The 12,691-nt window shown below is 32.1% G+C and overlaps 1 protein-coding gene across 6 annotated transcripts in view; it reads left to right on the top strand.

The window, feature by feature from the left end:
- The window catches only part of Unc-13-4a (BAI1 associated protein 3), a 301,637-nt gene that overhangs the window by 278,382 nt on the left and 10,564 nt on the right, over nt 1-12,691 (top strand). For 4 of the 6 annotated variants that reach the window (XR_013080617.1, XM_076776805.1, XM_076776803.1 and 1 more), the window contains 5 exons: nt 98-139; nt 3,783-3,928; nt 6,052-6,268; nt 6,356-6,430; nt 10,675-10,788. Coding sequence is in view for 5 of the 6 variants with exons in the window: in XM_076776805.1 (XP_076632920.1) it covers nt 98-139; nt 3,783-3,928; nt 6,052-6,268; nt 6,356-6,430; nt 10,675-10,788 (594 nt within the window). In the remaining variant the exon portion in view is untranslated. The remainder of the gene's footprint in view (nt 1-97; nt 140-3,782; nt 3,929-6,051; nt 6,269-6,355; nt 6,431-10,674; nt 10,789-12,691) is intronic. The other 2 variants (XM_076776806.1, XM_076776807.1) reach the window with 2 other exon arrangements.

The raw sequence follows: 12,691 nt of genomic DNA, 5'->3' as shown, positions 1-12,691 counted from the left end.
GTGACCTGAAGGCCACGTCGAATGAAGATCGGACAACGAGTTTGAAATGTCCGTCAGGTCATGGCGATCTTACTGTACACGAGATGTTTGTCCATAGCTGGCGGAACACGTGGCGAAACACATGGAGAACACTTCCGAGGTACTTTTTCATCGCCACCACGAAATGTTAAGACCCCTTTTTTCTCTCTATCTTCTTTCTTCTTCGATTTCCTTGTATATGTAATAACTGATTGACGTATCGAGACGCCCCTTGCTTTTATTTGCGTACGTTGAAACGAAGAATTTCAAAGAAACATTCGACAAAATTGTGCACGTGGAACATTCGTTTTCACGTATGTATTCCCGCGAACACGCAAATAAAATGGAGGGCTGTTAATTAGCTGGTAGCTTCAAACTGTTCTACACCCAACGACTACTTGTAAATACCGGTTCCACTCGAGTTCTGAATCGATTAGGACGACAAAGAGTTGTAGAGATATCAAAGAGTAATCCCGAGGAAACTTATCTCGACAGCACACAATCGCTTGATCCAATTTAGTTGACGATGCTTGAATTTTAGGGGATTGCAATGTAAGCTTTGCCATTCTGATTAGAGCTATGATACGTTGTAACAAATTCGACAGAAGTGTAAGTAGGCACTTGCATGTTACTCTATGTAATTTCGTTGCACGCAGAGAAACGCTCGCGAAAGATACGATGAAAAATTTAAAAATTATTTTTATCGATGCATACAGATATACTCGATAAGTCATGAAATTATTCACGCGCCCTTAAAATTTAAAGTTTACGTTTTTATACAATTTAATACAATCGAAATTCACGACAATGTGGCAAAGAAAATTAAACACTTATCTATATCTCTATCGTTTACTATTTATATTTAATAAGTAAATTAAAACTTTTAATCTTATTTATTTACTCGACGGATATATTAAAGAATGTTTACTTCGTTAGCAAATTTTGTCATTTGAAATGTTTCTGTGATTTTTCACTGAGTCTTTTACGAGTCGCTGGGAAACCTTAAAGGGGTACATAACTTTGTCACACTAAAAAATAATACTGTGTTAAGAAATTATTCGAGAGAAACTTTTATTAGAAGGAGATTGAAAAATAGAATTTTATTCAATTTTATCGTATTAATTATGACCTGTAGAAAACTGATTCGTAAATTTAAAAATCATTCTACGTAAACGTTTGCTACTCCGTTAATAAATGAAAGCCTGAAAAATTAAAGAGTCAAAAATATGGCTTGAAAAATTTTTTGCAGCCACCCTAACATTCGAAAAAGTGAATTTTGAGAATATGAACACTGGTAATTTTTACTATAACTTTGTCAACTTCTGGACATTACTAAAGTTTTTTCTAAATAAAAAATAAATGATTTTCTGAACCTTATAAAGATTTGTACTCCCTTAAGGGGCTAGTTATCTCTAGCTGGTTACAAACTTAACACTTAACACGTTTTGCACGAGTCTTGCACGTAATTTGACAAACACTGGATCGAAAATACATTAAACCTGTGCATGCGCTCGGCTGTTTGGCAAATGACGCACCAGTCGTTGTGCACTCGTCCTCGAAAAGATTGTTAGACTACTCACAGACACAGCAATACTGGAAAACAATTCCCCCTCCACGCTTGATCTCCTGTAAAATTGGTGTGGCACACAATTGTACCGTTTAGGAAATGGAAATTGGAGAAGCAATTTTATTTGTTTCCCCTGAGACGAGCCATGCAGTATCGACACAGGATATCAAAGGAGTCGATTAATTTTTCCTCCGCACACCCACGCATTGCGTTGCTACGAGGATTCCCCAAGATTTTTATTTAGAATATTACAGAGTGACTCTTTGCATACAAATAAGCTAAAGAATGTTTTAATACGGATGTTCATATTCCTCTTTTTAATGGTGCCATAAACAATTACACAGAATGTCGAAACTAAGTCGAAAATCTAGATTAAAATGTTTGTATGCAAGGCGTTTTCGAGAAAATCGATTTTGAACGTTTATCAGACACGAGTGAAATAAAGTACGATTTGGACATCGGCGCAAGTAGAAATAATGAGTGTTGGTCAGACGCGCGTGACAAATCTTTCTCGAAAAGTGAAACCTCGTACGAAAAAATTTTCATTTTGCATTCTCGACTTATGTTAGCGTATACCTGGATCACCCTGTATATTTTTTTACAATTCTTATAAAATGGTCGAATTTTCTATAAAAAAGAAAAATTTCTAATATTTGATATGTATGATTCAATAATTGTGTTCTTAGAAAACGATGGGAAAAGATATAAGCAATAATGAAAGTATTAAAGTCTTTGATTAACGATGAACTTTTTTCTCGATAAATATGACGTCCTAGTTTTACAAGAAATCTGTAAGAATCTTTATAGTAACGCAATACCTCCCACCACCGCTTGAACGTTTCTCTCGGACCCCGGATTAATTTTTTTATATTTGGTATCCACCACTTTCGCGCAAGTTTCGTGAAAGTTTCGTGATTGTATAGAATACTTAAGTTGCATATTGCTTCTTAAAAGAGTTTCCAAGGCAAAAGTATGCAATTATCTACTTCTTGCGAAAACTAGAAAAATACTCGAGAAATTATTACTCTAATACTTTTAGTACGTTATTGTTTTTATACGAATTGCTCAACTATTCCTTCAGTTTAACTATTACAATGATAAGTTAACAAATGTAAATATCTCATTGATGGTTATTGTTTTATTTGAAAATTAATATTTAAAGTTTCTATGAAATAGAAATTGACTTATAGAAGTGTGTTGTATCGACTTTTAAAAAAATCCAAACGATGTTGGTTTAATAAAGACAGATGGTTTCCTAAAATGAGTTAAAAAAAATACAAAATTGACTGTTCAATTACTGAAATTAAATTTAGCGAAACTTCGGTTGAAAATACAGTTTATAAAAGTGATTGTCTGACTTTTTAAAACTTTTTAAATTCATTCGCAACGAAATGATTTATATTTGTTTATCGTAATAGTTTAAATCAAAAGAATCAACAGTGATAGTATTTATTTTTCTGTTGTGAATTTTATTTTAAATTCTCTTCAAAAAAAGAATATGAAGAAATACGATCAAATGAAACGAACTGAAATAAAAGATACATTCGTATTATGAATTATGAAAAGAAATATAATCACGTATCTATCTCTTTCTTAATAATTTCTGCCTACTGATTTGTATACCAAACAAACCATATGGTTATTTTAAATAAAATAAACGAAACGATAATAACTTTCCACAAAAATTATACAGAATTTGTTCAGTAACCTCAGGAATGAATTATTCTGTACAAAATGAGTAAAAGTTCAAACGTAATATTGATCTATAATGTCTATCAATCGTGTGATCGATATTTTGTTACATCAATGGAAAATTTAATTATGAATATTTATTTGCAATTTCAGTGGTTGTATCCATGTACCAATATTTTTAAAAAATAGCATCAGAGGGATAATTTTAACCATTGACCCTAATTTTACAGGGTCTCTACATAAATTTATATAGCAATAACATTTTATGTATTTAAATCTTATCGATACATGTATTTCATACATGACAAATTTGATAAATTTAATCCATATCAGTATTTGCAACAGTTATAAATGACGAAAGTCTGAATTTTCGAATTCCTGTAGTAGTAGAACTTGCGAAAAGTGAAAAAGTGGTGGAAATGTAAAATAACTTTGAAAGCATTAGTAGAACTGAAACACGATCAGCCGTGTCCGATGATTTAACCTAAGGAAATGCATTCGATAGATGCAACCCGAACTCGGAGCAAGGGTCACTACTGCGTGTCTTCAGCTTCACGGACAAAATGGGGATGAGGAGTATGTTCTTCCACCAGGGGCGGAAATAGGAACACCGATGTTCGAGCTGTACCTGGCTCTCCAGGATTTTGTAACGTAATTACCAGTAATATTGTCACGAAAGTATCGTCTAACGCGTCTATCACATTCAGAACAAAAAAGGGCAAATATGCAATCGAATTAAATTATAACTAATACCACGAAATATTATTTACTGTATTAATAATTCAATTTGCCTCCAGTTTTATTTTAATTCTCGGTAATTTGGTAAGAAAGTAGATTCAAGAAATAAAAGAAACATTAATTATTTGTAATTATATAAACACAATTTCAATTTTATTAGTCTTTTTATCGATGATTTAAAATTGATTTCTATTTTAATGAGATTATTTTATTTTCTAATTTTCTGAAGTTTATGTGGTACATGGTACAAACAATAGTGGATATACAGGGTATTCGGCCACCCTTGGGAAAAATTTTTAATGGAGGATTCTAGAGGCCAAAATAAGACGAAAATCAAGAATATCAATTTGTTGATGGAGGCTTCGTTAAAAAGTTATTAACAATTAAATTCAAAAATTTCAAATCGTTCTGAAAAAATTATTTTCGGTTGCGGGGGTCAATTACAATCATTTTTGGTGAATACACATACCTCCGAAATCCTATCCACTTTCGAGAAAAAAATTCGAGTAAGTGCTGAAAGTTTTAAGTACAAAAAAAGACTTTCGAATCGTCATAGAAAAATTATTTTTAGTTGCAGGGGTCAATTGCAAGCATTTTTGGTCAACAGACATACCCCCGAAATCCTACTCAGTTTCGAGAAAAAAATTCCTTACCGAAAATATAATTTCTGGCCAGAAATGACTACCAGAATTTTCATGCGAATCTTTAAAACGTCATAACTTCTGAACAGATTGGACGATTTTAATGTTCAAAAAGCCAAACGCCGCGTATTTTAGTGTAGAATATGTAGCAATTATAAAAATATTCGAAAAGTTATTCTTTGACCCCGTAATATTAGAAAAACCCCATAAAAATGGTCCAATTTTCAAACAACCATAACTCCGACAATTGTGAATATATTTCAATGAAACTTTTTTTTGAAGTAGAGCTCATAGGTACCTACAAAAAAGTATTAGACAACTTTTCTGTAGGGCGTCAAATAAAATTACTAAAATTCAAAAACGAAATTTTAAGAAAAATCGACAGGGGGTAGTTCCTAAATTTTTGGACGAAAAAAAAAATTTCAAATCGTTCTGGAAAAATTATTTTCAGTTGCGGGGGTCAATTACAGTCATTTCTGGTGAATAGACATATCCCCGAAATCCTACCCACTTTCTAGAAAAAAATTCGAGAAAGTGTGAAATTTTACGACGAAAAAATAAAATGTCAAATCGTTTTGGAAAAATTATTTTCGGTTGCGGGGGACAATTACAATCATTTTTGGTAAATAGACATACCCTCGAAATTTTGCGCATTTTCAAGAAAAAAATTCAGTACGGTCGGAACTTTAAACGTTAATAACTGTTTAACGAAGCCTTCATCAAGAAATTGGTATTCTTGATTTTCGTCTTATTTTGGCCTCTAGAATCCCCCATTAAAATTTTTTTCAGGGGTAGCTGAACACTCTGTATACTTATTACTTGAAACTAATCAGTTTGAGGGGTCTTTTCAACTCTTTGAATGTGTTATAACAAACAAATATTATTGTTCTATATTTATATATTTTCTATTTTATTATTATTCATTTACACTCTAAAACTTAAAACTATATTGGAAATATTACAAGAAAATATGATTGCCAATTTTAAGAGGTATAAAAACAATACTGCTATAAAATCTGTAAATAGCAATAACAATTAATTTGCAAATATTAAGGCTTAAATAAAGATAGAAATCGCAAACTTTCATATTTTTCAAAAATAATATCAGTATAAAGGGCCTTATTGACATTCGAAATTGAAGCTTCATTAGTCTCATGGTAGATCAAAATTGTATAAAATAATTAAATATATAACATAATATAATCGAGTGTAAAATAATGAAAATAATCAAATTCAATTGTATTATTATCTATTATGAGAATCGAAATATCAAGAATAAAGTAGCAAATTCATGAAAATAGAACTAGTTAAATGCGGTTCTGACTCCAAGACGTTGGAAATTAAATAGATTATTAAAGCGTAGTAATTATTACGACTGAGAAACATTACTTCCAGCATGAAGGAGAATCTACCACCGTCCGACCATAAGACTTTGGGGATTTGCAAGTATTACGAGTGGTTCAGACCAGCTGTCGACAAATGGTTGGATCTGGCCAAATTGAAAGCGATCCAACGCGTAAGGAAATCGGCTGATCTCGATCGAATTTGCACTGGTGAATACATAGTGAAGCACTGCACGTCCGCCATTGATGTTACGGCGTGCTTATATCAGGTATAATGCGAACGATGTTCGAAACTTGTACGCTAAAATCAATTTGCAAGCATTTCACGACTTCAAAACTGCAACGTGTGTTCGTAGATCAAAGAATTCTGGAAAAAGTTGGCGTGGCCGGATCTTCCTGGATCGTACAACTTGGTCCTGAAAGTTGTCGATGTGAGTAACGAGAAGAATTGATTTCACTTTTTCCTACTTTGATTTTTTCTTTGTTTTATACATTAAACTTAAAAAGATCAAGGAAGAAGGCTTTTGTCAAGCTCACAAATCAGAAATTATTAAAAAACCCACTGTAAAATATTATCAAAATATAATGTATTATTTATGTGTTTTAAGATTGATATTTAAATATCAATTTTGGTTTAGCAAGAATATTAATAAATGAAAAAAACTGCCACGTCAGTTTTCCATATCCAAAGATGTTTTCAACATTTGTTCAAGCTATAACGTAAAACATAGAAATATTCGATAATTAAATGGTGAATTTACTATTTTGCAATATTCCAAATTAAAGTAGCACTATTTACAATGTTACAAGTATTAGGGTTCTACCATTGTAAACAATATTGCAACACGTTGTAAGTTCAAAGTGCCGGTCACCGGTGACCACCGTGTTAAAGAAACAATTGTGTGGTTACAAAAGTCTTCAAAATTTATTAATAAGCAAATATGCATGAGAAAATATATCAAATATATAGAATAAAGTTCTTTTTATTACCAAGTTTTCGAGATAACTGACATTGAATGTCTAACGTGTTTGATCATTGCTGGTTATTTCTACTGATGTTGAATGTTTATACTATTACGATATCATTTATTTAACACTAAACCTACCGCGACCGGTCAAATGACCGTTTTTAAAATTTCGTTTAGAATTTCTAACACACAATATTATTTTAGCGCCATTTAACTTCACGACTTTTCTTATAGTATACGTACAATGAATTTTACAATATTCACTTCTAATCTTATTGTTTATTTTCTGAGAAAAATATGTAGTCTGTCTTGTCTACCGCGACCGGTCATCTAACCGGTTGAACGATTTATGTTTTTTTGTAAAAAACTGGACATTTGGTACCAAATTCTGGTTAGCTTCCGATGTAAATAAGAAATATATGTATAGTAAAGACGAAAGGAGAGAATTTACAGTTCCCACTGTCTTAGAACAGTCTAACAACGCGTATTAAAAATAGTTAAATTTAGACGCGTATAGTTTCGAAACTATTAGTGTTTTATTAATTATTGAGGCATTATTAGAAGCGGCAAACCCTCCCCTTTAAAATGGTTTTTGGTTTTTGTCGATCCGACTTTTTGTTTTCGAGATATCGTAATTTATGTAAAAGGTAATTTTAAAAATTCCGCTCTCGGCCTTAGAAAAGGCTATTAACGCGCATTAAAAATACTAAAAACTTTAGACGCGTGCAGTTCCGAAATTACTAGTGTTTTATTAATAATTGAACCACTGTTAGAAGCGGCAAAGCCTCCCCTTTAAAATGGCTTTCGGATTTTCTCGATCCGACTTTCCGTTTCGGAGGTATCATCGTGTAAAAACAATCGTAATTTTTAAAATTCCGCTACGTCTGACTCTCCGCCTTATGAAAGCCTATTAATGCGTATTAAAAATACTAAAAACTTTAGATGCGTACAGTTCCGAAACTATTAGTGTTTTATTAATTATTGAGGCATTGTTAGAAGCGGCAAAGCCTCCTCTTTAAAAAGGCTTTTGGTTTTTGACGATCCGACTTTCCGTTTTGGAGATATCGTAATTTATGTAAATGGTAATTTTCTTAATTCGACTATCTCTGTCTTCGTCTAACAGAGTCGGACCTCTTTGTCGCACGTGCTTGGTGCTGACCTACCCCGCGTACGTGACTGTCGTGACCTAGTTTCGGCGTAGTATTTCCAAGAATTTACTACGCGCTGTTTACTATCTACGCGCGCGTGAGAAGAATGAACTCGCGAGCGCACAACCAAACGTAAACAAACCCTATCTCCGAAACTAGCCACCGCATCGACTTGAAATTAAAATCGCTATATCTCCGGAACTAATGAAGCTATCGACTCGTACAAACGCTCATTTTAAAGGGTTTTTCATTCTCTACCTAATGATCATATCATCTACTATAATTTTTGCTATCTTCTATGGTTCTTTTGAAATTTACTTTGACGCTACGTACCCAAAGAAGTTTCAGCAATTCCTACTGATCGTACGACTAGTGTACGATAAAACTGAACCATAAATTGTTTATTTAATTGAAAATGAATTTAAATACAGAATGTTTGCGTAATTACTAACCAGCACTTTTTCTTAAATAGTTCTTTTCTCTAGAACTAACTACGGTATCGACTTAGAACAAAATTCGTTTTCAAGGGTGTTTTATCTTCCATCCGATGAATATTAAAAAATTTTTTCACATAAAAGAAAAGAACATCTTACGAATGAACATCAAAACATAACTTTCTATACATATGTAAAAATTGGAAGTACGTTGCCTCGTTAAAGAAGAAAAGAAAAATTGGTCATTTGACTGGTCATGGTAGGAATGGGTATACATACAGTGCCGGTAGGTTTAGTGTTAAATTAATTCTTACTAATTAGAAAAGGATGATATGCACGATTAATAGATACAACCGTATTACAATCGGTGCTTAAAAACGCCTAGGCAAGTAGAAATATCAAGAAATAGTTAGACAAATTCAGTTTATTTCAATTTCTAGTTTCATTATATTGCACTACTGTTTTTAATAAACGTTTCCATCTATTGAAAGCTTTATTAATGCAATATATATTTTCATCGGTGAGTTAGTATATTATTGAAACAAAATAACGATACAGAAGTACTGTAACGTTTTAAACACATTTCATTATATTTTTTAAGTCAGAAAGTTTCGTAAAGTGATTTTAATAAAATGAACTTTACAAAAACAAATTACTATGATTTTCGTTATTCATATTATTTGTTTCATATAACACGAAACTATTATTATTTTTGAAACACTTTTGTAAAAATGTAGAAAACCCTCAACCCTTGGTCTTTTAAGTGATAAATTGTGATTTGGTCTTTATAGAATCAATGTTTAATTGATCATTCCAATGATTTACGACCCGAACCAAATCCAAAGATTATTGGGTTATGTATATCTATGTGGCCATTAGGACCATAATCCACTAGTTTGACTAGCAATGGATCATATGTACCTAAGCAAACTCTATTGGGGCATAGGTACGTATCAAACTACTAGTACATGGATACTTGTTTGAATATTGTTAAGCCATGCTTGCCCGTTTCCCTTCAAACTGGATTATTATTTAGACGTATCCACAAAGTTATAGGAACTGTAATAATTTATTACATTGGGTTGTGCAATAAATCTGTTTGCGTCAACGGCTGTACTTTGATACTTTATTATAAACTTTCACTGCGTAACCAGAAAAGTGCTTTTCCGAATAAAATATAATTTGTCTCTCACGGAAAAAAGCAATTTTATTCTAAACTCTAAAACCATTTATTTGGATAAATATTTATGCGAATAAAGTTTTATTCAGAATCAATCCTCGTTTGTTATTCACGAATGATATCCACTTTTTTCTTTATGGTGAAAAGTTTATCGGAACCAAATTTTATTCTAATAAATTTTTATTGGAACGATTATTCGTGGATATTATTTTAAAAATTTCGAACTATAAATTTACTGAAAAAACGTGTATCAATTTTTACAGTTCTATATTCCCTTACGGGTTATCCCTATTTAGAAGAAAAGTGGTTATTTTTGCGAATTGTTTGTAAGAGAAGTATAATTACAAATAATTTAATATTTTAATATAAGATCGTGGAGTATGTTTATTACACTCTAGTATTTTTTAATGTGGGAAATATGAATTCAACTTCGGAAAAAAATCATTTCCTTCGTCAAAAGCAACAATTTCAAACAAATTTGTATGTAATAAAAGCACAGTGAAATCCCATACTAGTGTAAACATTGTAAATGCGATATTTTTAAAAACTGGTCCTTTGAAATTTATCAAATTGAATTTTATCACTCGTTAAAAGAGGTATTACATATTTTCAATTAAAAAATTAAAAAATAATATCCTAATTATTGTAGGAATATCACTACCACCAAATGGAAGAAAATTTGCAGTATAAAGTTCCTTTTGGGTAGATTTTTACGCTTTATAAATAAATGCAATAAAAAATCTATTCGTTTGACTATCCAAAGGGGGATATTTGTATTTCTATTTGTTTGATTCTCTACAGAGACTGATCGATCCCCTCGCTTGGATTTTCGTAAATGCTCCTTCAGAACATTGTTCATCGACTCGTGTTCTCTTCCCAGATTATGTATCTCCTCGACCCATTTAAAGCTCAACAGTGTATCTAAGTTTGGCGTTTGTGTTGCAGGCGATATGCAGTTCAGCCGCGTATTACGCGGAGCTCACTCACCAAAAACTGGCCGACGGTGGCTATTACGAAGATCAGACACCTTATAAGACTACAGACGAGGTAATCGCTCAGGTAGAGACCGCTTTGCAATTTGTATGACACGACACTGCTTCGCAAACTAGCTCTAGGGGCACCCGGAGACATTTTACCACGCGAATGAGTTATGTTTTTTCTCAAATACGCTTGAACGATGCATTGTGACTGGCAAACTGTAGAACGTAGCTGCAACCAAATACATATCAGAATATTAAACGAGCTTGCATGTATAAAAACAAAAGGATCAACACGCTGCCTCGATAAGAAGCGTTTATTCAATTTTCGTTTCGACTCGAGTATGAAAGTCGTTTCAAAATACGTAAATGAATTATTTAAAATATTAAATTACGATTCACGACATGGCATTCTACAAGACATGCGTACAGCTGCTTTCTATATTCAATTTGAACTAATTACACCAGCAGCAAACGTAGTTTATGCTATGTATTTGTATAAACGTTTCTTAAAAGGATTTTGGACCCTCGATGAATATAGTGAATGCAGTATTTATTTAAAGAAAACACTGAAATGCTTAAGAGGGTATTCTATTCTAGAGTTTCATTCTTTTTGGTCTTTTTAGGGATTTTTTATAATTGTGTCCACTCTGTAATCTTAACTCAAACCTTCTAACGAATTCATTACTTGTCATTTCTAGTTTTCCTTCATATTTTTTGTACTTTGCTTATTGTTGTACTCAATTAAAAACAACAACTTCAGTATAATAGCGAGTAACGAAGTATTTACCTTATAAATTATTGTCCTAACAATTTATATGTTGGTCGTAATATTTTAATAAACAGTCTGGTAACGCGTATCGAAAGTACTGAAGCCTTACACGCGTGCAGTTTCGAAGTTACTCGTGTTTTATCCGTAATTGAGCCATCATTAGAAGAGGGAAGACTTCCTCTTTAATATGGTTTCCGCTTTATATCGATCCGATCATTCATTTTGGAGATATCGTCGTGTAAAGAGAAGTGTAACTTCTAAGATTCTAATATCTGTCTTCGTCTTGCGCGCATCGTGTGACCAAATCACGTAACCTGCACAGTAGTCAGCGGCGCATACTATTTACAATCGCTACGAGTATGAGTACGCATCTCCGAGAATTAAAGAGGGTCGTAGTATTTCTTGGAATTTCGTCGACCATCTCATGCTTATGAATGAAACTCAATGAATTCCTTCGAAGTCTGTATCTTCGGAACTAACTAAGCTATTGATTTGAAACAAATTCGTTTTAAAAAGCTCTTTATCTTCTATCCGATGAATATACCAACCATTATTATTTATACTGTCTTCTATGTTTATTTTCAAATCTACTTGGACACTATCTACACAAAGAAGTTTCAGTTATTCCTATTGATTATACAATCCACTATTACAATAAACACTGGATTATACATTGTTTATTTAATCGAAAATGAGTTCAGATTTGTATACAGAGTTTACGTGTCATTACTGAATTCGCTAATATCTAAAATAAAAAAAAAAACCATTTCCTAGAGCTGTGATACTCGAGGTTCCCCAATGTTTAAAAAAATTACCACATTTATTCCTACTATATAATGAATAAACACATTTTTTATAAAACAATCGATAATTAAACGCTTTTATTTCATTCCTCTCGGTATTAAAATATTTATTGTTATACAAATTTTATAAGCATTTGTAAATTCGTTCCCATTCCCTTTTCATATGTTATGTAGCATGAAAAGAAATAATGCAAACGTTAAAATATATAAGATTAAATCGATTTCTTTCATACTTGATATCAAACTAAGTGCATTTTAATAATATATATTTTAATAATTTAATACTTTTATTATGCATTGTAATTATAATTTTCAACATTATAACTAACGAAAAAATAGTAATAGTTTAAAGCCCTGCTGAAGGTTTTGTTAATCCGTTACTACGTTTCAAACAAGGAACAATTTTCTTG

The sequence above is a fragment of the Colletes latitarsis genome, chromosome 11 (genome assembly GCF_051014445.1).
Source record: "Colletes latitarsis isolate SP2378_abdomen chromosome 11, iyColLati1, whole genome shotgun sequence".
Taxonomy (NCBI): domain Eukaryota; kingdom Metazoa; phylum Arthropoda; class Insecta; order Hymenoptera; family Colletidae; genus Colletes; species Colletes latitarsis.
This window is presented reverse-complemented; position numbering and strand designations above follow the sequence as displayed.